At 40.8% G+C, this 26,277-nt stretch overlaps 1 protein-coding gene across 8 annotated transcripts; it reads right to left on the bottom strand.

Annotated features, from left to right (window-relative positions):
- LOC121853918 (major facilitator superfamily domain-containing protein 6-like) lies at positions 1 to 26,208 on the bottom strand. Of its 8 annotated transcripts, none has more exons than XM_042348317.1 (9): positions 26,078 to 26,208; positions 16,120 to 16,238; positions 11,389 to 11,540; positions 10,212 to 10,366; positions 8,507 to 9,438; positions 7,764 to 7,927; positions 7,448 to 7,651; positions 1,018 to 1,185; positions 1 to 706 (listed from the first exon to the last, which is right to left on the bottom strand). In XM_042348317.1, exons 3-9 carry the CDS (start codon positions 11,537 to 11,539, stop codon positions 258 to 260), a joined length of 2,223 nt encoding a protein of 740 aa, XP_042204251.1. In that variant the 5' UTR covers position 11,540; positions 16,120 to 16,238; positions 26,078 to 26,208; the 3' UTR covers positions 1 to 257. The 8 variants fall into 8 exon arrangements, with proteins under 8 accessions (XP_042204251.1, XP_042204250.1, XP_042204249.1 ...); XM_042348316.1 differs by having other exon boundaries at positions 16,126 to 16,238; XM_042348315.1 differs by lacking the exon at positions 16,120 to 16,238 and adding an exon at positions 13,599 to 13,655 and having other exon boundaries at positions 26,078 to 26,205.
- Positions 26,209 to 26,277: the final 69 nt, after the last annotated feature.

Genomic DNA, 26,277 nt, shown 5'->3' with positions numbered 1-26,277 from the left:
CACCGACGGGCCACTCATATAACGTACTCACTAAATAGTACAATTAAAAATCATCGAAATGGGAAGATTTGAGTCTGCTTTGCTCTTTTCCCATGACCAATACAGTGAAACATAATGATGCTGTGTGTACGGACCTACGGTGTATATACAGTATACACCTATTAACATGCAACTGGGACTATGGAAAGTACAGTGTAGGAAAAACAGATGGTGAATTGTCATTGGCGCTAGAAATGGTATGATGAATATGAAATTTGTTACTTGTCCTCCTTCTTTTTTGATTCATCTTCTACAAATGATTCGTCCAAGGAAATCATAGTATCGTCAGCAGGCAAGTCTGTCATTTGAGTTTCGTCAAGAGCCCCGTTTTCTCCCATGTGAACTTGAACGTTTTCTGTGACTGGTATTGGAGAGGGTGACCGTTGTTTCTTTGGCTTCTCCTTCACTCTGTCGGAATCACCGCCTGGCTCTTTAAAGAGTTTGCTTCTCCTCTTGTGCTCTCTGCGAGATATTGTTTCAATAGGCATAGCCATGATTTCTTGCCGCCGTCTTAAATCTTTAGCATGCCGTGGTAGGATGACTAATTTGCCGATTATATAATACACGAATGCAGATATAAGAGCGATCCCGCTAAAAACTTGGAAAGCAAATGGAGCCTTCAGAGTAGCCATGAGGTATCCGCCGAGTAAACTGCCAATACTCTTCCCTGCAAAATTAAAGCATGTAATGAGATTTGTTAATTAATACGATGTAAAGCAATAAAAAACTCAATCGTAACAGATAACGGACAAAAAACATATTTGTTTTTTTAACAATGTTAGTTAACCTACTAATACTTTTATTCTCTTAACCACTGATCGGCTCGTTAGCCGCTTGGGCGATCGGACAATTGATGAAAATCATAAATTCTAATCACGATCCCTGAAAACAGGAATTAAAGATACTCGATACATTCTAACGAGTAATGTCTTCAGAGTACTATAGGGATTAGTAATGTATAAAAAGTTAGATATTCACCGAGGCCGTAATGCAGGGTAGCCAGAACACCCTGGAGTGTGGCCAAGTTAGTCTTGGAGGATAGCTGAGCACCGTAGATGATGGCAGCGGTCACAAGGAGGCCGGTAGTGACCCCCTCCAGCAGTTCAAAGGGTGCACACCAGTAGTAGTCAACGATGAGGGAGTAACCTGAAGGAGGAGATATATATTTACCCTCTTACTCTCTGTGAAATTCTAGTAAAATTTACTACAAAATACAGAAATGAGGATGACGGTGGATCTTTTGTGTTTCTTGCGTTTCATTGGGTATATTATGGGGATGAAATATGATCTTCAACTGGTATTCTATGAGATGATAGTCCAGAATTCTTTAAAATAGCGTTGAGATTTACTCGAACTGTTGCTACCATAGTGTAGATGTTCATGATAGCGACTATGTTATGCGTATATGCTTTTAGGGGTGTGTGCGCGCTCAGGTGTGTCTAAACTCTGATATATCCCATATTTACATTTGAGTTGTGAATCTGCATTAAGTTATCAGTTCCTTTGTTCATTTCATAACGTGTTCATGAACTAACCACGGTACTTTTTAAGTGCGTCGTTGTCCTTACTTGTCTGTCTGTCTGTCTCAATGCGCAACTATAAATTAATATTTTTTTAATATCCAAGTGTGCTAGTGTGTTTAGTCTCATCTTCCTATATTTTACCCTTTGAGTATTTGTACAATTATGTTTGATTAGTTTCTACATTGACTCGTGAAGCTACAGTATATGCGTACAGTCTATACAACATATCTGTTTGTGTGAAACTATCATTGAACATTTTTTTTTTATCAAATACATTTTCTTAGGGTAGGTGAACGTCTCTGTAATAATGAACATGTTGGTATGGGAAGAAGTGCATGTTAGCTCTGAATGTGTGGGTCTACCCTTAGCGACAAGTGCCTCCCGCTACCAGAGAACAGGTGCTCCACCGCCCGCACTGCCTCTGTCGTGGTTAAGTCGGTGTTTAGTTTAATGTGATGATTTATATGAATTCATACCACGAAGGTCATAACCCAGGCATTGGAAGTATCAAATGAATGCTTAAAGAGTGAATGTGTGCTTGTGTGCCTGTGTATGAGTGAGTATGTGCTTGTGTACAAGTAAGTATGTGTGTGCGTGTGTGTGTGTGTGTGTGTGTGTGTGTTAGGCGTTGCTAGGAGGGCTGATGCGTGCGTGCTTGGCGTTGCCAAGAGGGCGTTGCCAAGGGGACTGGCTGTAGGCCTCTCTGTATCAATGGTTGCATGTATTTTCATATTTGTGGGCAAGTTTCTTTACGCCATTTGCCTCTGTTTACCCAGCAGTAATTGGGGACCTGGGTGTTAATCGATTTGCGGATCGTATTCCGGGGTAATGGTTTAGCCAGTGCAGTTGGCGAGTTGTCCGATCTTCTCGGACTATTCCTTGACACTGGGTCATGCAGCTCGTTAACTTGGGGTGTGGTTGTTGTGTTGGCGACAGCTTCTGCATCTTAAATTCACGCCTAGGTGGCCCTTGGGCCGGCCATCCTCGTTACGCGAAAGGCAACCATTATTATATACATACGTTTGGATGTGTTTATGTATATGCGTGTAATAGCTGTGCGTGCATGCGTATGGTTCGATCCCCAAGAAGAGTGAAACTACACACAATTTTCTTTACACCATTTGTCTTTGTTTATCCCGCAGTAATTGAGAACCTGGACGTTAATCGATTTGCAGATCGCGTTCCGTGATAATGGTTTGCCAGTGCAGTTGGGGAGTTGTCCGGTCTTCTTGAATTATTCCTTGACAATGGGTAATAAAGCTCGTCAACTCAAAGTGATTGCTGTGTTAGCTTCTGCCTTTACACCTGAAATAAATTCAAACCTTGATGGCCTTGTAGGCCCTCTATAGACTTGCCTTGAACACGAGAGACAACCACATTCATTAACTGGTTAATACGCTCGTGTCGCAAGTGAGAGCTACAAGAGTTCGAGTTTCAGGCACGGTAGTCCTCTAGCCAAGTGTCTCGGTGTCATTTGCCTCTTACATATCTATCAGTGATTAACGACCTGGATATAAATCTGCTAACGAACTGGTATTCTCGGTCAGCCAGTGTAGTTGCTGAGTTGTCCTGTTCACTGGCTTCAGATTATATGGTTTGCCAGCTATGGGTTTGAAAGTTGAATTGATTGCAGTTTTTACACCTTTAAAATTCTACTTAAATATGGTCATCGTTCGCGCACGTTGTGTGTGTGTGTGTGTGTAATATATGGTGTTGGCTAGCAGGAGATGTGTTCGAGAGGGTAGGAATTGTGTAGGCATTGTGGTGAATACAGGTGAGGGGGGGTGTTCCCTTCCTTAGTATTCTGGCGTGAGAATGTGTCAGCGTGTAAATATGCTTGTGTGTAATGGCATTTAAGTGTATGTGAGGCGAGACATTTTATTCAGCAGCAGCAGCAACAGCGGCAGCAGAAGACAAGTGTACAGGGGGGTGGGAGGTGAGGCGGGCCACTTAACTCATCATGGCGCCGCTCCCGGTATTTATATGAGAAGACAGGGGGACACGTTAGCCTCAGGGCCAAAATAATCAATACCTCCGTGCTCTTGGTGTCACTTTTATAATAACGTCAGATGGTTCCTCCACAAAAGTTAGCTGCACCCGCTTGATGATACCTCGAGTTACATACTACATAAAGTATACATGTAGTATATCGCATAGTATCTTCGTCTCAGGTTTTCGCTTCTACTCTGGTAATCTTTCGTGTTTGGAGGAATGGAGGGGAATGCTTATGTATACTTCTTTAAGTATGTGTATAGTGTTGTTGATATTTTGTCGTTCTTGTACAACTAACCTAACTGTTTTAGAGACATTTAACGTGAAATAAAGAGTTATTCCTTACTTTGAGAATTATCCATATTCACCCCCTAGAAGTGCACTTGACGTGTTTTAGTTTTTGTCGTGGTTTTTATCCTTTTAGCCCCATTTCTTTTGAAAAGGTTAATGTCACAGGCTGACAGTCGTCATTTGCTTACAAGCAGTTGCTGCTGCTCCTGATGTGGTAGCATAACAGTTGACTCTTATTATTTGTATTATGTGTTGGTTACAGTGTTAAAAATGTTTTAAAAGAAAACTGAACAATGAAATATGTTAAAAGTGAACGACTTCACAAATAACAGTTATTAACAGGTCATAAAAGATAGTGATGACTGGCGACTCTTCTAAAGCTTTAAACTACAGAAGTTGTCATAATGACGATTGGACTAACTTAATCAGGGAGAACACCTCGGAAAGCCCAAATACGTAGATGGCACTAATAGGGTTGATATGGTCTAGGCTACGCAAGGTAAGGGACACCGTTTTCTCTTTAAATATAATTATCTCAATTAGGTGGTTTGGGCGCCATGAACACTGAAATGCTGCATTTCTTTGTTACTATCAAATTAATTATATTAATCGTAGAGCGATATGCTAAGATTTTATTATAACGTGTTGAAGAGGTTAGACATAAACCACAGTAGTATGGAAGTAGAAAGGCTAGGGAACGCCAGTATTGTGTAGCATACAAAAATAATCATCTAAAAGCGGAGTGTAGAAGAACGCCAGGCACTCTTGATTGCTTGTGCTGGCACACTTTTTATGGGGAGAGGAAGCGTACACAAGCTGTGGGTGTGAGCCTCAACCCTGCTGCCCCGTCTCCGTGATGGCCTCAAGTGGTTCTGATTGGTTGAGGACTGGGGAGAGAGGCTATAGTTTTCTCCATAATAGAAGTGAGGATACACATAGCATGTTCAGAACTAGACGTTAACCTTGTGATAAGTAAGTTTAAGTAACATAAGCGAGGAGGCATTAGGACCTTCAGGGTCAACTTAAGCCTTGTGTTAAGTAACATAAGCGAGGAGACATCAGGGGGTTAGACTTAAGCTTTGTGATGATAAGATTCGGTGAAATAAGTGAGGTAGCACCATGACCTTGAGGACTAGACTTGAACGTTGTGTTAAGTAAGTTTTGGTTATTTTACACGAAAGAAATATAAAAAGCAGCAAAGAGGTGTGTCAAGGTCTGAGGTGCGAAGGGTGTCTCTTGCAGGAAGGAAGACAAGTGTGGGAGATGTAAGACTTCGTGTTGGTTATAACTGCTGCTGTGTGTGTGTGCGCGCGTGCGTGCATGTGTGTGCGTGCGCGCATTTGTTGTCAGCCTATACTCTTATGCTATTTTAGGAACCTTGATCTAAGTAAGGCGTTTGGTATCACGAAATAAATGTCACCAAAAAAAATTTCTGTTGAAGACAAATATTGTACATTGCACAGCCATCAGTTTGCATTCTATTCATTATATACATAAGCATTTGGAAACTGAAAAAAAAAATAGTGCAAGCTTTTAGAACGACATTTCGAGAACAACAGTTAATGAGCTAATAGGAAATGTAGAAACTTCGAGTGTACACAAAAATGTAGCAATTTAAAGGTGTAAAAATCATAATGAGAATATTGAAAAAAAAATAACCAAGTCACAGCAAACCGATGCCATTGTCTAGTGACACGATACGTAAACTCCCGCTGAATAAACAAAGACACAATAACTGCACCTAGAGAACTATTTAAGACAAATAGTTACATAGATACACGGAGAACGAACCAATTACAAGGACTTTCGCCTTCATTGCCCTTGATAAACAAAAGGCTGTTAGGAGGGAGATCCAGACCGAATATTACCATAAATTACACGAGGAGAAAACGCCCAATTGAAGACGTCGGTCCAATGTATAAATTTTCCAGACTGTTATGTGGAGGAGGACCAGCGATAAAGAGCCACAACAACAGTCATCCCTGCGAGACGTTGTTGCATGTTGGCGTTTAACGTAAGTGACTTATTACGGTGACATGTTCCTATTGCTTCACCAGGCCTCCCGTACTGTTGCTTCACCAGGCCTCCCGTACTGTTACTTCACCAGGCCGCCGGTACTGTTGCTTCGCCAGGCCACCCGTACTGTTGTTTCACCAGGCCTCCCATACTGTTGCTTCACCAGGCCCCTCGTACTGTTGCTTCACCAAGCTGTCCTTACTGTTGGTTTATCGGTCTTCACTTATCGCTCGTTCAAGGACATAAGTGAAACCTCGTGACCTGTGGAATTGTATGATACTTGAACCAATCTATATTGGCAAGTGAAAGTGAGTCTCGCAGGCTTGAGGTCCCAGTAGGGGCAGTTGAGGCACAGCATAAAGTAGACTCCTCTTTTTCGGTAAGCAAGGTGGTCGTGTAGTCGGCACTGTAAAATTAGGTACCCATTCACGACTTCGTAAGCTAGGGGTGCCGTGATCAAGAACCAGAGTCCTCAAAGATAAGAGACGAGTTCTGTATTCACTCGGCCGCCGTACTCCAGTCTATACGGTGTACACTCACTACAAAAAGTATTTGCATTTTTTTTTGCTAAACAATGACACAGCATACGAGGATTTTGACAAGCCTTTCGAGACAACAGGATTCGCAGTTTTAATTTTGGCATCCATGAGACCCCACCTTGCAGACAATTTGTGTAGCGAGTGTACATCCTCTTTTACTTTATATATTGAAGTTCAATCAAGGTTTACTTTAATCCCTTGACTGCATTAAATTAGCCTGATGAGTATGAAATCTTAACTTATCGCGTACAATGAATAAATATAATGTAACATAATATATGATATTTTATAATGTAATATACCATAACGAAAGTGTGTGAGAGAGAAAGAGAGCGCCATTTACAGTACTTTCTACTTTTTATATACAACGCACAGCTGTGGATGGTACAGTACCTATCATTGTACGTAGTTAACAACCTCTGATGAACACCCAACACCTATCTGTGATCTTACCAAAGTTACCTTTCATACATTAAGACTTCCTCTTCCTTCACCATCCTCCCCTCCAGCTAGCTCGTCACCCTCATACGAGCGGCTGATGTGAGTAAGATTGTGTTAGCCTTCACAGGTACAGTAAGCGAGATAAAAAGAGTGAAGACTTTGTGCCAACAACGGTTCTTTCTTCGGTTCTTCCTTTGTTACTTCTAAGTGTTCTCTTCCGCTATACACAGCCACTCTTACCACGGAGCTTGAAGTAATATTCTATCAATTAACATATTATTCTCAGTTTGCATCACACAAGATGTCCTCTAGGCGGAAACTTTTCTTTTCGTGAGAGGTTTGTTCAAGCAACGAAAGTGTAATGTGGCTGTTTGTTTTTCTTGTTTTAGTGTTTGTTTGGCCTTCCTGTTTTAGCGGCTGTCTGGTTTTAATGTTTTATTAGAGGGTTTATTGTAACTAACAACACCCTATACTGTACACTAAACCCAATACTACCACCATTATCTATACTCAACACCACCATCTACATCCACTACCACCATCATCTACGGACAACCACCATCATCTACATTCACTATCATCTTGAGACGCCCCACCAACACTCACCGATGCAGCGGATGGAATAGCAAAGAAGACCAAATGCGATGGACTGGAAATTGCCGAACTTCTTGCAGATGATTCCAGAGCAAGCGAGGAAGGGAAGGGCGGCGATGGAGGCAATAGTGGTGAGGAGGCCGATGAACCAGTTGCTGGCCCCTAAGTCACGTAGGTGCCACGGCAGGAAGTTCTCGATAAACCCATAACACATGCCTGTAGGGGGAGGGACGCTTGACGGTATTAAAGGGATAAACATTGTGTGAAATGACTGAGAATATTGTTTACTTTTATCTTGTAATATTGTCTCAGTCACTCACTCACTCACCGGATATGAAGACTACGGAAAGTAGAAGCAGCACTTCCAGGTTCCTAAAGAGGTTGCCCATGTTCTCACAGATGCTCCTGGCGGGCACCTTGAAGCGCAGATCCACCTTCACCAGTAGAAGGGCACATAACAACTTCAAGGCGCAGTACAGGATGAACATCACGCTGCGTACGGAAGACAAAGAGGTTGTCAGCAGTGTGCATCTGTAAAGCCGCTATTAAAGAAGACTCACTGGTTAAAAGAGTGAGCAAATGGAGACAGAGAGAGAAAAAAACGAAAAGAATAGGGGAGAAAAGGGAAGAGGAAAAGTGATAACAAATACATACAGAGGAAGAAAGAGGGAAACAAGTGTGGAAGAATAGGGATGAGAGAAGGGATAAATGGCTGAGATAGGAAAGCAGAGAATAACTTAAGGGAGGAGGCGAGGAGAAGAAATGTAGGCTGTGATAACAAGAAAAAAAGAATCAATATATTTGACCTACCTGATTGTGTTATACTTTATTTAACAAAGGACGGGTGGAGTTACTGTAGTGGGAAATTATAATGTGTAGGAAACATTGATTTAATTGTTGCTTTAAGAGTAGTAGCAATGTTATGTTATTATGGTTGGATTTGTAGAGTGAATTTCTAGGTTTTTATTAAAATATATAAATAATTGTATAAGATAGAAATTTACTTTATAAAATAACATCATCTCATGATATGGAGTTCCACACTAGGAGGTAACTGGGTAAAACACTTACTAATAATCCGTGTAATGGCCGCCTTTCCCAAAATGGTCAATAAAGAACCCTGAGAGAGGAGCGAAGACCATGCCGCCGATAGAGCCGTAGATCCTCTGCAGGCCGTAGTCGTAGCCAAACTCCTTCAGGATGGCCACTACCGCCACCTCAAAGAGCGTGTACGTCAGTCCTATGAAAAGTTTACTGAGAACATTCACCGTAACGAAGAGCCAGAAGCTCAACGTCACGTCATGTACTTCGCTGTGTGGACGTTTTTCGCACGTCTGGTTGTGCATGACGGACACTTGGCAATGGAAGTTGCACACGACGTGCGCGTTCTTCTCTGAAAATTCTGGACCATCTTCTGATATGGTGATCTTTGGGATAGAAATCACCTTAGGAACGCGCCCCTTGGTGCACTCCAAGCTCCTGGCCAGTTCAGGAGCCATGGTATAGTTGGCAACAAAAATCTTTGGGTTTTCTCGGTTCATCTCCGACAGTGGCAGAAGGAGGTTGTGGATTTGAAAAGACTTCGGCATGTTCTCGTAGCTTCGAGACTTATTTAGGTTTTTCCTGAAGCATTTCTGCGGCATTTTCTCGTTCTCTTTGGTATTTTGTATTTTGCACATGTGATACAGCGTTCTGTTGACCGACTGTAACAGCTTAATTCGCTTGATTTCTTTTAGTAGTTTTGCGGGATACTCGACGGCTGACTCAGCGCACACGTAGCCGCAGTCTTTGGCTTCCACCGAGGGCAATATGACAGTTTTGTTGAAGAAGTCACATTTCTCCTTATCTTTCCTCGCGGAGTTAAGTGTGAGGACGAAATCTGAGTCGCAGGTGAGGCTGAAGGAGACAGTGGCAGAGTACTTGGGCGTGGTGCGGGCTGGAGGGATGGCCAGGTAGAACAGGGTCACGAGGCCACTCAGGGCCACGGTAAACACTAGGATACACTGCAAGAGAGAACAAGCCAGTGATGGTAACTTCGCCTGTTAGGTATTATTAATGACTGGATAATAGTGGATAATATTTGTTCATGACCATAAATAGTATATGAATGTTTATACAAATTAAAAGTCATTCCACTCACTAAACATGTGGGAGGTTGCCATAGTTTACTGTTGAAGAACATTGAACAAAGTCTGTTTGGTAATGTTTTACATTAACTGAAAAATATTTTTTACGGCTGCTGAAGAAACTTGTCACTCTTATACTTGATTATTAACCGGATATTAATGTCACTTACGAATGGTCAGTTTAACAGCTTCAGATTAATATAATAGATACAAAAATATAAACAGAAAGCAGCTTTAAGATGATTAAGTAGAACCACTGTATGACGGAAAACAGTTCTGAAACATAATTTTTTTCTTATCTTCTCATTAGAAAGACTTTTTTTTTACGACGGGGTATAAAAAGCACTTGTAAAGTAATCTACCCTGATAACCGAGAAGTTAATTGTGAGAAAATGGATCACACGATTGCCTGTGAAGGTACAAAGCCGAATTGAAGACATTTAACATGATAATTAATAATCTAAACCTCACATATTTGTCTAGTCACTTGCTTTAAAATCTAAGCATTGAGGCGAGGCAAAAGAGTTATTAAGACGAAACGCATTAAATGAACACGGGATATCTCGTGCATCTGTTAAAAATGTTTGCTACAGCGACCCTAAAACAGAAAGGTTAAGCACAGAAGTGTTAATGTGTGTGAGCGAACTTACTCTGAAGTTGCCGACCTTGTCTGCGATGATGCCGGCTAGGAGTGGAGCTAATACTGGAATGAGGGGCCCAATAGTAAAGATGAACCCCGTTTCTTGCACCGTCAGTCCCAGCGCCCTCAGCAACAAGGTGGTAAAGGGTGCCACGCATTGGGTTGCTGCAAGAGATATAATAAGGTCAATGCCATTCCCCCTGTGTGACTGACGAACTTAAGAAGGAGGCAGCAGTTTATTATGTTTAGCATTATAGAAGGTTACTGTCTCTGGAAGTTTGGGTTGGCTATCTCAAGTGGAGCGGGATGTCTGTCTGTGGAGGGTAAATATGGTATCTAAAGTTGCGTAGGTCGGCTATCTGTGGAGCTTGGGCTGTTTATTGATGGAAGCTTAGACTGCCTATCGTATACCCATGGGTTGGCTAACGTTGCTGTCTCTGGAGGTGTTGGCTAGCCATTTACTATAGCTTAAGTTGACTATTCACCGAGGTGTGGGATGATTATGTACCGAGGCATGGCAATAAGAATGCGGAGGTCATATTGCAAACTATATCTTGCGCTAGTCAGGCCGCACCTCGATTATGCTGTTCAGTTCTGGTGCCCTTATTATAGAATGGATATCAATTCACTGGAGTCGGTGCAGCGAAGAATGACGAAAATGATTTCGGGACTTAGAAACCTTCTATATTGAGATAGATTAAATAAACTAAACTTGCATTCCCTAGAAAGAAAAAGAGTGCGGGGAGATATGATAGAAGTATTTAAGTGGGTGAAAGGAATCAATAAAGGAGATATAGATAAAGTTCTTATAATATTCGAGCAGGATAGGACTCGTAGCAACGGATTTAAGTTGGATAAGTTTAGGTTTAGGAGCGAGATAGGAAGGAATTGGTTCACAAATAGGGTGGTAGACGAGTGGAACAAGCTTAGCAACTTTGTAGTAAGTGCTGGGACGCTGGAGAGTTTTAAAAGGAGGCTAGATGGATTCATGGATGATAGAGAGTGGTAGTAACTCTAGACAGGAGCTGCCATGCACAGGCCAACCGGCCTATTGCAGACTCCTTATATTTTTATGCCTGCTTACCGAGAGGAAGCTTAAGGTTAGCTACCGCACTTACTGAGACGTGGGTTGCCTTTTGACCGTGAATTGGGTTGGTTACTTACCGTGGTGTGGGTTGGCTACGTACCGCCCATGATGATAAAGAAGGTAATCTTAAGCGGCACAAGTTGTGGGTTGACGAAGTCCCCCCAGCAATTGACAGCGGCGCGGCGGCTGCCCTCCCTCAAGCGCTGACTCCCCTGCCGCGCCCGCCATGAGAGCTGCCGCCGAGTGCTCATCCTGGAAGAGGCCAGAGGACGCAAGAAAGGTTAAAACTTACGGAAAACTACTGTGGTCATGTGAGAGGCGGAACTTATTGCACCCTGAGTCAAAAAATGTGTCGGAGGTCAAAAGTTAGGATATGCTACCGTGGTCAGGGAGAGTAATGAAGGATCCTTGGCTAAGCTTTCTGGGAGAGTTTAGGAGTCAAGGATCATTTGGGTCATGTGAAATGTCAAAGTGAGATACATTAAAAGGTCATAAATATTGTGGGTTATGATAAGGAATATGGTAGTCTCTCTCTCAAATGCACGCACGTACTTCCTGGTGGAGGAGCGTGACAACTAGAACATCTGATGCTCCCTGAGAAACATTAATATATTTTTTTAATTAAATATTAATAATAAAAAATGGGATGCTTTTGTCGTAATTTGCACTTTAACTCGGGGGGGGGGGTTTGCCGGGCACCTATTACAGTTGACATGTTTTGCAATTTTTTCCAGAGCCGTTTTTTTCCAAGTAACCTCTCGTCCAGTATACCGCATAATCGTAATCAAAGCTGACAGATGATAAAGTCCTAACATGACGATAAGGTACTCGGAAAAAATGGCACCGGAAAAAGGGCACAGGAAATTATGGCACAGGAAAAAATGGCACAATTTTCATACTAGGAAAAAATGGCACAACAAATTCCACTTGAGTTCACGAACCACTAACTTGCCCTTTTTTCCGGTGCCATTTTTTCCTACATTCGATGATAAGGAGTCTTGGGGAGATGGGAGGATAGGAATATAAGTTCAAGGAAAACTTCTAATTTTATCTTTAAAAAACTTGACCTACTTACAGGTCACACAATCTCCACCCTAGCTCATTTCACCTAAAGCTATGAGGGGGTGAGGTTAGGTTAGTGCTTGGGTGGTTAATCCGAATGTAGGAAAAAATGGCACAGGAAAAAATGCCAATAGGAAAATATGGCACCGGAAGAAAGGCATCATCATCAGACAAGGAAAAAGTGCCATATTAATTTTTAATGACATGTTTTCGTTAAAATTTTACAATGTTTGTTACTGAAACTTACTTAGAGTTATATGAACGTCATAACATAAAACATGACCTCACGTGAGGTGACCCAACACAATGTACCCACAGAGGACGACCTCACTTTACCAAGTGAACATGACAACGATAACCTCGCAAAATACGACGGTTGAGGATGACCTGATCACGAGATCTGTGGTTGACGAGTTCCACAACAATTTGAATATTGAGTTACTTCATGCACAAAGGCAGAACATAACATATAGAAAATTCAGATCAAACAACAATGACCACCAAATGGATAAACAATTATTTAAAGAACGTTATTGGACAAAGGAAGGCTATAAGTAGGACAATAAATCGTGGTGAAGTTTACCTTCGAGATTATTATAAAGTATTGGCCAGTAGGGTTAAGACCGAGATAAGAAAAGGAAAGAGGAATAATGAACTGAAGGTAGCAAGTGAGGCGAAGTCAAACCCCAAGGGATTCTTTCATATGTATCAAACTGAAACACGAGATACGATCGAGGTGTGTAAATGGAAGTCAGGGCTAAACAAAGGTGATATAGCAAGTTACCAAACATCATCATTAACTCGAATACGCTGGATAGCTTCAAATACAGGTTCGTTAGCTCGTAAATTCGTTTGTGGTTCGTGAACTCGAAGTGAAATTTGTTGTGCCATTTTTTCCTAGTATGAAAATTGTGCCATTTTTTCCTATGCCATATTTTCCTGTGCCATTTTTTCCGGTTGTCATTTTTTCCTAGTACCGGTTAATCCTGGTGAACCTTAGGTGAAAAAACTGAGGTAAAGATTCTTCAGATGATCCTTCTATAGCTCACATGTGATATACTCAGGTGATTAATTTTAGAGTGAATATCAAGTTTGTTATAGAGATTCACACTAAAAGACAGGCGTATGTATTAATATATTATCACAGTAACTGCTATCGATATCCATTGCCATCGTCACCAGTGTGAGTCAAAGAGTTCGGAAGTAGACACACAACACGCCAACACATACAGTGACATCTCTACACACCTGGAAAGTGAGGTCCTCGGGGCCTTGGGTTAACTGAGGTTACATTCCTGTCGTAACCTGAAAACCAACAAAAGTACTTTACTCTGACAATTTTTTTCGTCTATTTTACCCTTCTGGGTGGATATCGAATCCCAACAAAGCATACAGAGGAGGGTGACGAGACTAATCCCGGGCATTAGGAACCTTAAGTATAGAGACAGATTAAAGCATCTGAAGTTGCACTCCCTCGAGAGTTGTAGAGTGTCCCTCGAGAGATGTAGAGTGAGAGGCGATATAGTTTGTGTATAAATGGTAGTCAGGGTTAACCAAATGTGAAAAGGTGATAAAACAAAGGTACTTAAACTATCCAACTAGGAGCGAACTTGTAGCAATGGTTTTAAAGTAGACAAATTTAGATTTAGGCGTGAGATAAGTAAAAACTGGTTTGGAAATAGAGCAGTGGATGAGTGGAACAAGTTACCGAACATCATCAATAACTCGAACGCGCTAGGAAGCTTAAAATATAAGTTGAACAAATATATGAGCTATCGAGGTCGAGTGTAAACGGCCCTGCCTACTATGGGCCAACAGTCCAGCTGCAGTTTCTTCCATTCTGACGTGTGTTGCTTAAGTGTGGTGCAGCAGTTGGTTGAGGTGACGCAAAAACCTGACCTGATCTCACTCTGATGTTGATCACTGAGGTCGTCATAACCACACCTTTTCAAATCTGCTCTCGTTATGATCTGACCCACAAACAGAGTGTAGGGAACAGATTAGCGGACCCCTCGTAAACTTATTTACAAAATCATTAGACACCGGAGTTGTGCCAGACTTGTGGAAACAGGCAAATGTAGTACCCATATTCAAAAAGGGAGACAGAGCATTAGCGTCAAATTACCGGCCGATCAGTTTGACGTCAGTAGTGGGGAAATTTCTTGAACCAATTGTAGAAGATAACATCCGATCGCGTTTAGAGAAAAGCAAATTAATCTACGACTCCCAACATGGGTTTACAAAGGGAAAATCTTGTCTAACAAATCTGCTGACATTTTTTAGGAAAGTCTTCGAGGTAGTAGTTAATGACGAAAATTACGATGTTATTTACTTAGACTTTAGCAAAGCATTTGACAGAGTACCGCATCAGAGGCTTCTGAGAAAAATTAAGGCTCATGGTATCGAGGGGAAAGTTTTAAATTGGATAAAATCATGGCTCACCGATAGAACGCAGAGGGTCAGCGTAGATGGTGTTAAATCTGAGTGGGGTCGTGTAACCAGTGGAGTTCCCCAGGGGTCAGTACTGGGCCCACTCTTGTTCATAATCTACATAAACGATCTAGATACTGGGATCAGCAGTGACATCAGCAAGTTTGCGGATGACACCAAAATAGGGCGGCAGATTAATTCAGGGCAGGATGCAAATGCATTACAGGAGGATCTAAATAAACTGCAGGGGTGGTCTGAAAAATGGCAAATTATATTCAACACAAGCAAGTGCAGCGTACTTAATATTGGAAGAACAAATACTGTCAATGTATACAGCCTTAACAACATCAACCTAGAGAAGTCGACTTGTGAAAGAGACCTAGGGGTACTTGTAAGCCCGGACCTACGGCCTAGAAAACAGTGCGTTAATGTTCGAAATAAGGCAAACAGAGTATTGGGTTTTATATCTAGAAGTGTAAGTAATAAGAGTGCAGAGGTCTTATTGCAACTATATCTTGCGCTAGTCAGGCCGCACCTCGATTATGCGGTTCAGTTCTGGTGCCCTTATTATAGAATGGATATCAATTCACTAGAGTCGGTGCAGCGAAGAATGACGAAAATGATTCCGGTACTTAGAAACCTTCCATGTCAGGATAGGTTAAAGAAACTAAACTTGCATTCCCTAGAAAGACGAAGAATGCGGGGAGATATGATAGAAGTATTCAAGTGGGTGAAAGGAATCAATAAAGGTGATATAGATAAAGTTCTTATAATATCCGAGCAGGATAGGACCCGGAACAACGGATTCAAGTTGGATAAGTTTAGGTTTAGGAGGGAGATAGGAAGGAACTGGTTTACAAATAGGGTGGTGGACGAGTGGAACAGGCTTAGCAACCTTGTCGTAAGTGCTGGAACGCTGGAAAGCTTCAAAGGGAGGCTGGATAGATTCATGGATGATAGAGAGTGGTAGTAACTCTCGACAGGAGCTGCCATGCACAGGCCAACCGGCCTATTGCAGACTCCTTATTTTCTTATGTGCTGTGTTTATACTTATTCCAAAAAACCTTGTCTTTCGAAGCAGGATTTTTATTTGCCTAAAATTGAGGAAATAAATTTGTTTATTCAAGTTGCTGGCACAATGATGTTTCGTGTCAGCACGCAAGCACACAAGGAAAAATTGGTGCCTCTCCTGGCCAGTGGGCGGGTGTTTCCGTGTCTGTCATATATTTATATATCCCTGTTATGATGTACGAATAATATGGGTGTGGCATTCATCCATAACACACAAAATTATACAGGAACCCGGGAAGATAAAAAAAAATAAGTAATTGGAAATAACTCAAACTGAAGTGCTGGACAGGCGTATTAGAGGAGAGGAGAGAACTTGTTCTGGCGGTGGTTAAGTCTTATTGCAGCAACAACAACAGCATAACGAAGTAGATCCTCAACTGAAAATATCTAGAGAAAAAACAACTGTCAGAAGAATGGTGGAAAATAGAGGCAGGAGTAGTTCAAAGGCAAGATGATGATAATGAACACGCACACACACACACACATATATGCACGCACGGGCTCATGCATGCACGCACAAACATACACAAACAAGGTACACACAAAGACTGATGCCAGTTAAAGTGATGCCCGCCCACGTTCATGGACCAGAGCTGTGATGTGGCTCATCTGTATGGCTCTGTCGTCTACTTCCACCCCCCACCCCACCCCCTCTTATTCCTTCATTATTTTTATATTTCATCGTATCATCCTCTCTTCCCTTTCTTTTATTATTTTCCAACTTCCTTCCTCTCATTTTTGTGTTTGACTGTCTCCTCTTTTTCTTTATGGCTTCACTTGTTTTACCTCCTTTTTTATATTTATCTTTTTATTTTTTATTATCATCAATTTTCATAAATAGAAACCTCCTCCTACCATTTCGGCTGCATGAGGTAGTCGGGCAAAATTCTGATAATTTAGCAGCTATTCCACCTGTGAGTTTTACCACCATCATCTGTTGCACTGCCGGATGAAATTTTCCCTCGAGTTTTGAAAGAGTGTAAGGAACAGATTAGCGGACCCCTCGTAAATTTATTTACAAAATCATTAGACACGGGAGTTGTGCCAGACTTGTGGAAACAGGCAAATGTAGTACCCATATTCAAAAAGGGTCACAGGACATCAGTGTCAAATTACCGGCCGGTTAGTTTGACGTCAGTAGTGGGGAAATTTCTTGAATCAATTATAGCAAATAGCATTCGATCGCATTTAGAGAAAAGTAAATTAATCTACGACTCTCAACATGGGTTTACAAAGGGAAAATATTGTCTAACAAATCTGCTGACGTGTTTTAGAAAAGAATTCGAGGTAGTAGATAATGACGATAATTACGATGTTAATTACTTGGACTTTAGCAAAGCGTTTGACAGAGTACCACATCAGAGGCTTCTGAGAAAAATTAATGCTCATGGTATCGAGGGGAAAGTTTTAAATTGGATAAAATCATGGCTCACCGATAGAACACAGAGGGTCAGCGTAGATGGTGTCAAATCTGAGTGGGGCTGTGTAACCAGTGGGGTTCCCCAGGGGTCAGTACTGGGCCCACTCTTGTTCATAATCTATATAAACGATCTAGATAGTGGGATCAGCAGTGCCATAAGCAAGTTTGCGGATGACACCAAAATAGGGCGGCAGATTATTTCAGGGAAGGATGCAAATGCACTACAGGAGGATCTAAATAAACTGCAGGGGTGGTCAGAGAAATGGCAAATGAAATTCAACACCAGCAAGTGTAGCGTACTTAATATTGGTAGAACAAATACTGTCAACGTATACAGCCTTAACAACATCAACCTAGAAAGGTCGACTTGTGAAAGAGACTTAGGGGTACCTGTAAGCCTGGAACTACGGCCTAGAAAACAGTGCGTTAATGTTCGAAATAAGGCAAACAGAGTATTAAGTTTTATATCTAGAAGTGTAAGTAATACAAGTGCAGAGGTCTTATTGCAACTATATATTGCGTTAGTCAGGCCGCACCTCGATTATGCGGTTCAGTTCTGGTGCCCTTATTATAGAATAGATATCAATTCACTGGAGTCGGTGCAGCGAAGACTGACGAAAATGATTCCGGGACTTAGAAACCTTCCATATCAGGATAGGTTAAAGAAACTAAACTTGCATTCGCTAGAAAGAGGTAGATTGCGGGGAGATATGATAGAAGTATTTAAGTGGGTGAAAGGAATCAATAAAGGCGATATAGATAAAGTTCTTATAATACCCGAGCAAGATAGGACTTGTAGCAACTGATTTAAGTTGGATAAGTTTAGGTTTAGGAGGGAGATAGGAAGGAACTGGTTCACAAATAGGGTGGTGGACGAGTGGAACAAGCTTAGCAACTTTTTAGTAAGTGCTGGAACGCTGGAGAGTTTTAAAAGGAGGCTAGATAGATTCATGGATGATAGAGAGTGGTAGTAACTCTCGACAGGAGCTGCCATGCACAGGCCAACCGGCCTATTGCAGACTCCTTATTTTCTTATGTTCTTATGTTCTTATATAATTTATATTTTGTGTACTTATTTTGGTATTTTGTAATATAATTTGTCTTTTTTTTTATTTTTACGGTGTCTAATTTTTTCTGTATTTCTGTGTATGTATTCCTGGTCGTCGCTATACAGGGGGGGGTGTATAGTTTTCCGACTTGGGAAGTGTTGAGGGAGGGGTAGTGTACTTAGGGGCGTTGTGTTGTTAGGAGCGCAGCTGTGGCTCCAACCGCCAGCATCCTCCTTGTCAGTGTTTCGCAACACCGCGAGGAAATTGTTGTTGAAAGAGATCTCATAATATGGAAAATTTGTTGGTCATGCTCCGTCTATCTATCTCTCTCCAGACACACACACCAACACCACATAGCACACACACACAAAACCCTGGATATTGTGTGGTGGTGGTGTGGTCAAACGCTGTACCAGGTGGGTGTTAGCCTACGTTAAGCGTTGTCAAGCCTGTCAATCATACAATTACACATTTTCAGACAATCTAACCACAGCTTATAAGATATTTTTTTTAACTTATAAAATAATGTTTTTTCGTAACAGTAGTTAATGGGATGTTTTTAATTTGTTTTATTAAATTCATAAGTAAATTTTCGTCAGGGAGGGGATTTGACTGAATGAGTTTTGCGTGGGAGGGGGGGGATACAGTCCCCCGTGTTATTTAGAGCTGGTTTATGTACGCAAGACTTGTAGTTGATTTAACGATTATCCTAAACTTTGCTAAGTAATACAAAAAGTGTTTACTTGATATTTGACTGATAATAAGTGGAACAAAACTGATCTTTAAGACACCTTTTTTTAATCTGTTTGGTTGATTTGGAAAAAAATTAAAATGGAAAACTCATTAAATTGATAACCGGAAGCTGCAGTGTTAGTAAATAATGAACATACTAATTGGTTCAAGGTTAGACACGGAGTAAGACAAGGCTGTGTTCTGTCTTTAACAGTGTATAGTATATTGTGTATTCAGAATAAATTCGAAGTGACAATGAAGCAATGGTTACGTAATATCGAATATACTCTACAAGGGCGATCCCAGGCATATCAAAAGGGGCGGTCCAAGAAGTTGTGGGTGGGGAGGGAACATGGCGAGCGCAGCGAGCCCACCCAGCTGGGTGGTTTGAGGAGGGGGAGAGGTGCTGTAAGCCCCCAGAAATTTTTTGAAATATGACCAATATCGTGGGCATTCTGACGCCATGTTCACTTGATATTAGGCGATATTATGAGGTTAATAGTAATTGCTTTTTACGATTTCACTATACAAACACGACTGAGTACAATACTGCATTAAAGTAAAAGTATTGGACTTTTCTGATGAAAGGGGTGGGGTACGAACCCCAAGACATCCCTGGGTTCGCCTCTGCTCAAGGTAGATGATACTGCTCTTATCATAGATAATAAAGAGGCGTTACCAAAACTGGTTAATTGATTAGTGGAAAAGGGTGAAGAATATGGTTTAAGAATTAATGCTATGAAGACGAAATTGATAATTGTTTCCAAATTTGAAATATACCCTTTAAATAAAAATTATGGTAGGCAACAAGGAACTTTAAAAGTAGAGCATTTTATGTATTTGGGAAGGAACGTTAGCTGTGACGGTAGATGTGTGAAAGAAATCGTAACAAGAATGAGGCAAACAAAAAAGCACTCATTAATCTAAACGTCCTAATACAAAGGGAACATTAACTTTAATTTAAGAAAAAGGCTGCTGAAAGGGTATGTATGGTCATGACTGTGGTGAATACTTTCAGCAGACACCAGAAGAAGTTGGAGGCCTTTGAAATGTGGTGTTATACTGTTGGTGAATGTTAAAAAGTTACACTGGAGGAAAACGAATGAAGAAGTGAGCAAAAACTTAAAGAGAAACAATTGAAATGTACAGAAAAAGAAAGATGAGGTCAGGTCAATAAGTGGTGGGGATGGTGAGAAATATTAATCCCATTACCTGAGGGAAAACACGTGTTACCACACATGTTTCCTCTTGACCTGTTTGTTTGGGATCAACCCGTCTGTTGCATCACCTCAGAGCAATATGACCACGTGATTGAATCCACCCTCCCCCCCAAAAAAAATCCTATTTTCACTGTTGTTTTTATTAGCACTTTTTGTGGTTTAATTTGGACTCCTGGGACGCGTGGATATTTCAATCCCGAAGTCCAGGAACCACAGGCTGCAGAATTGCTAAGACTTTTGGCTAAGCGATTCCAATATCAAGATAGACCTTCTGTTCCCAGAAGAATCGAAGTTCTTATGCGATATTACGGTGAATGGTTTGTGGAAACCCAACTTACGTCTGGAACAACATCAACAAAAGTGTGGATGGTGGGACATGTATATACAAGGGTCCCTAGATTTCTGTGTTCAGATTCACAAAGTGTTCTAAGTTAAATTATTCTTCTGACTAGAAATGTAATAGCGTATTTAACTGGCTTAACGAAGATATTAAGTATAGACACAGATCTAAAGAGCGTGTAGGTTGTACTTAACCATAATGACTATCCCATGATCATAATGAATTTACTGAGTTACTGACTTGAGATATTTTAGCTCCTTGAATATGATGGCTTAATCCCCAGAGTACTCAACCAATCCCTCCTGTACGATGTTTTTAACCCATGAATGCCATGACTTACCCCCAGTGTACTGCGCCCTTAACCCTAACGATAACCAATACTCTACCAAACCTAAATACGTTCCACATAAACAAATACCGAACAACCAAACCTCTGAGAATCCTAGCAATGGTGGTGTGGCGCAGAACACTCGTGCGACTACAGGAGTTATGTATACAAGACAATAATTCAATAAAAAACACATCACGACACGACCGTTTACTGACAACACAATGTTACTTGAAGCTTGTCTTGGTTGTCGAGTTTTACTAGTGTTGGTTTGTTGGTCACACACAACGTGCCTCGACGTCTTACAGTTTGATTTGGATGACACTGACGTTTGTGGAAAGTACTATGCGAGGAGAATGGTGCAGATGGGAAGATAGATTATCATGAATGATTGGATGGGTGTATTAATATTAGCTTTAATGAATATATTATTGGATACAAGTACTGATGCATGGATAGATGGATATAGTAACAGAAGGAGAGAGAGAGAGAGAGAGAGAGAGAGAGAGTGCATTTGTGAGGAGGTGGCTGGTGCTGTGGTGGTGTAATGTCGACAATTACCGGTCGGGTTGGTCAAGGTCGAGTGTCGCGGCATCCCTCTCCTCCCCAGCTGGTGTAGGTGGGAATCGGTGGTAGGTCTCTCCCACTCCCAGGAGCTCATTTCTTTCGTCCTTCAACTAACACTTCTCAACTTCCGCTAACACCACCTAACTACCGCTAATGCTACCTAACTTCGCAAGCGTTACCTAACTTCTGCTTCTTCTATTAGACACTGTATTTCCGCAAAGTGCAAAATTTTTCCTATGAATAATGAACTTCGGCTAAACATTCAACTCAACTTTTGCCTGACTCTATCCTTCACGAATTAGATATAAATTCTATAAAACTGAATAACTGTGACAAGAGTTATGACATCACATGGCAAGCGTTACCGCTACTGACACCATTTAGGCGAGTGACCCGAGAGTTAATGCACACAATAAATTTGAATATTTAAGAATATAAGAATGGAGGAAACTGCAGCGGGCCAATTGACCCATACTGGACAGTCCCATTTATTTAACTTCTCCGTAAAAAAAATCGGATAATAAAAAAAAAAAAATCCGAGCAAGTATATTTCAAAACTCACTTACCTGGGACCAGTTAACGTTCCAAATAACCTGTGCAGCCTGGTTTAACATTTTCACTGTCCTTATTATCATGACGCGTATATATCCGTTACTGTTCCTCGGAGTGTAACGCTATAACAGATCAGTAAATCAGAATGCTTTCCTTTTAATCTGGGGGTTGGCGACCACAGTCCTCCACTCCAAACGTTCTTGGGCTGTTTTTACCAATCCTTCATGATTTTGTGTAACTCTGGGGACCCAGTTTTTAAATTAAATCTTCCATCCCAGTCTCTGCTTTCCCCTGGCCTTCTTACCCTCAACTTTGCCCAGGGTGTAAACGGGGCTGTCTAGTATGGATAGCTGCCGTTTCCTCCTTTCCTATATTCTTAATCCCCACGCTACATCCCACACCTTTACACCCACGTAACCCCACTCCCACACCCCGAGAGTCAGAGCTATATAGAAGTGTTTGACTTTTTATTAAGTAAGAGGTTGGTGGTCATAGTGTGGGGTCGGCTGCCAGGTTCCTACTGGTCCTCGGGTAGGTCATCCTATTTGGACGATTCCCCTATGTTCGATCGTTTTTTCCTGTGCGGATTTTGCCACCTCACAAAGTCTATTTGAAAAACTAATTTATAATAGGAATAAAATATGAATTATATTGAGATGAATTATAAGATTGTTATATTTATATTAGGAATAACAAATGAAGAATGGAGCTACTATAGTATGCGGTCTACCAAGCTATGTTAATAGATGCTACAGTGTAAATATCCCGGTAGACACAACTCCAGCTCGGTAGACCGCTCACTGTAGTAGCACCCGAAGATTATTATTTTAATCTTTATTCTTACTGTTGTGAATACTATTAATGTAATTGTTATTAATGTACTAGTTACATGTTATTCAGTTGTATTCAGTCAGTAAGTCAGGTAGACCAGTTGAATATTCACCTGACCTCAGGTCAGGTTGCTAGATGTCAGATGACCTCATAATAGTGTCAATACTAAAACAGGTGGGAATAGTGAGGTCATTTAATTAGGTCAATAATCTTTATAACAAAACATTCCTTGTGTTAGTCAGGTCGCACCTCGATTATGCGGTTCAGTTCTGGTGCCCTTATTATAGAATGGATATCAATTCACTGGAGTCGGTGCAGCGTAGAATGACGAAAATGATTCCGGGACTTAGAAGCCTTCCATATCAGGATAGATTAAAGAAACTAAACTTGCATTCCCTAGAAAGACGATGAGTGCGGGGAGATATGATAGAAGTATTTAAGTGGGTGAAAGGAATCAATAAAGGGGATATAGATAAAGTTCTTATAATATCCGAGCAGGATAGGACTCGAAGCAACTGATTTAAGTTGGATAAGTTTAGGTTTAGGAGGGAGATAGGAAGCAACCGGTTCACAAATAGGGTGGTGGACGAGTGGAACAAGCTTAGCAACTATGTAGTAAGTGCTGGAACGCTGGAAAGTTTCAAAAGGAGACTGGATAGGTTCATGGATGATAGAGAGTGGTAGTAACTCTCGACAGGAGCTGCCATGCACAGGCCAACCGGCCTATTGCAGACTCCTTATGTTCTTATGATCAAATTTATGAGGAATTTGCTATTCCTGATATAATTCGTAATATATTCCATAGCAAACACATGATTTTTAATAGGATTTGTGATGCATGGAGGATTTTTAGCTATAATTGTGCATGTGGCAATCGTCTTTCTGGCCATCGTCACAAAATAGTCAGAACCTATCCCAATCTATTTTATTACTTTAATTGTTAATGATATTGAAATAAAATGTGACTTTTTCTGTGACCCTCAACCAACCTCGTTTTCATATCATTTATTAGTGTTTTTGACTAAGTTTTTCTACTTCACCGACACCTTGGATCGAAATACTGTTTTTTTTTCGTGTGAACTAATCTGTAACATTTTATTAAAGCAAATGTATTTCATGGCTTCTCTCATACTGGAAGGATAACAATAATATATCCATATTAGCAAAAATAAAATATTCCGCAAAGATTAACACAAAAAAAGGAAAATTCTTTTGTAAATGTTAAGACAGAAATAAGAATCTTCCCACATACCCGTACCCCTACCCCTCCCTCACCCCAACATACCTTCATACCCTCACACCACGGTTCCACCATCTCCAACCCATCTCCTCGCCTCCCCTCATTCCCCACGCCCCACTCCACACGATCTGTCTACTTGAGTAGGGAGACAGGCTAAAAACATCTTAATTTACACTCACTCGAGAGTCCTAGAGTGAGGTGGGATATGATCTAGGTGTATAAATGGAAATCAGGGTTAAACTAAGGTACTTAAACTATCTAACCAGGAGCGAACACGTAGTAATGGCTTAAATTATACAAATTTAGATTAACGAGCGAGATAGGTAAACACTGGTTTGAAAAAATAATAGTGAATAAGTGGAATAAGTCACCGATTATCTCCATTAACTCGAAACGCTGGGTAGCTTCAAATATAGGTTGGAGGGATATAAGAGCAATAGGCGATGGGTGTAAACGGGGTTGCCAGTATGGGCCAATAGACTCGCTGCAGTTTCCTCCATTATTATGTTAATTTAATAAATGAGACATACAGTACAAAAAACTTATCGAGTGAATGGTGAAATTTCTTTTAGAGGAATTTAAAGTTCTATGGCTTGGGAATATGAAGAGGAAGACGAGCTACCAATTAAACTCTGTAAATATGGATGATTACGACTGTGAATGTTTAAGGAATGATGATAAGTCGGGACATAAAACATAGACAACAATGTATTTATATACTAGATAAGGCTAACAGTGTACTAGGGTTCATATCAAGATAAGCAATTACACTAAGAAATAAATGAACATATCGACTGGGATTTAATATAAGTATGAGCGGTGGTCGTGTACTCTCATTAACATTTGAGTGGCGTGGGTTCGAATCCTGCAGGACACAGTAGATTAACTTGTGCAGGATATACTACTTATGTTCATTTGGAGGTGATTAAAGGCGACCGTAATAAGCTATATACATGACATAAACAAACCACATACCTTTCATATATACAAATTATTTTATACCTTAAAACGCCTCTTATTTTTATTGATCATTGAATAATTAGTAAGGGTTTTGTTATCTGGCCTCTAGTGACGTCATCAGTAAAGCAGGTATAAAAACATAAGAATGGAGGGAACTGCAGTGGGACTATTGGGCCATACTAGGCAGTCCCGGTTGCACCCAACCCCTATTACTCATATATCCGTCCAACCTATATAAATATGATGGAATGAAAAATACCTGAAATATGACATTAATATATTGGAGGTTTGTGTTTTTTCACCTGGTATATAGAAGAAACATTAAAAATACGAAAAAATGAAAACCTCGTAAATCAAAGGCCTGTGACTTGACTACGAATTTTGCACCAGTCAATTATTTTCTGGCATATTTTATCTTCTGTTCATTCTAAAACACTGTAGTACATTATCCATTCTGATGATTGTATGTGGCGACCATCGTCCTCGTTACCAACAGAATATATATATATATATATATATATATATATATATATATATATATATATATATATATATATATATATATATATCGAACTCAAGAGCCTGACGTATACATAAGTTACTGATTTATGGTAGATTTGAATGAGTTTATAAGATGGAAAGTAGGGTTGGGTTCCGTCACAGTAGTCCCCACCTCATACTTGTTATCTTCAAATTCCTTTAGATTATGACTTACCTCCTGCTCTGATGTCACCACTATCATCTCCTTTCTCTAAACTAAAGAACAACCTCAGTTTATACATGATACTGAGTGTAGAAATAAAACATTAATCCCATGACAGTACACTGCCAACATTCTTAATAAACAAAACATTTATACTATTGAGAACTTCACTGATTGTTGAACGTAACAGGACGGCTATGACCTTCCCCCACATAAAGTTTGATCCCTTGTGATTAGCTGAACAGATTTCTTTGGCCCGTGGCTCATAACACAGCACAGCTCACTTGTTTCAACACAGGAATGTCAGTGGAGTTGCGACGCACCCCTACGTTCGCCTACACTGATGACACTGGTTCAGGGCACTGGTGGTTGGCACCCCCTCCCTGCACCCTGACACGCCCCTCCTCCTCCTCCCTCACTGCCAGACTGACAATAACCTTATCAGCAACAAGTGTGGGGCAGATAAAAAATGAGAAGACATTCA

The sequence above is a fragment of the Homarus americanus genome, unplaced genomic scaffold (assembly GCF_018991925.1).
Source record: "Homarus americanus isolate GMGI-L3 unplaced genomic scaffold, GMGI_Hamer_2.0 scaffold18703, whole genome shotgun sequence".
Taxonomy (NCBI): domain Eukaryota; kingdom Metazoa; phylum Arthropoda; class Malacostraca; order Decapoda; family Nephropidae; genus Homarus; species Homarus americanus.
This window is presented reverse-complemented; position numbering and strand designations above follow the sequence as displayed.

Bases quoted from the DNA above. Each gene is read 5' to 3' on its own strand.
- LOC121853918 (XM_042348317.1), bottom strand. From the start codon at position 11,539: ATGAGCACTCGGCGGCAGCTCTCATGGCGGGCGCGGCAGGGGAGTCAG. The intron at 10,367-11,388 runs GTACGTAGCCAA...TATCTCTTGCAG, and splicing joins CTTCTTTATCATCATGGGCG to CAACCCAATGCGTGGCACCC. The intron at 7,928-8,506 runs GTAAGTGTTTTA...TTCCGTACGCAG, and splicing joins GGCCATTACACGGATTATTA to CGTGATGTTCATCCTGTACT.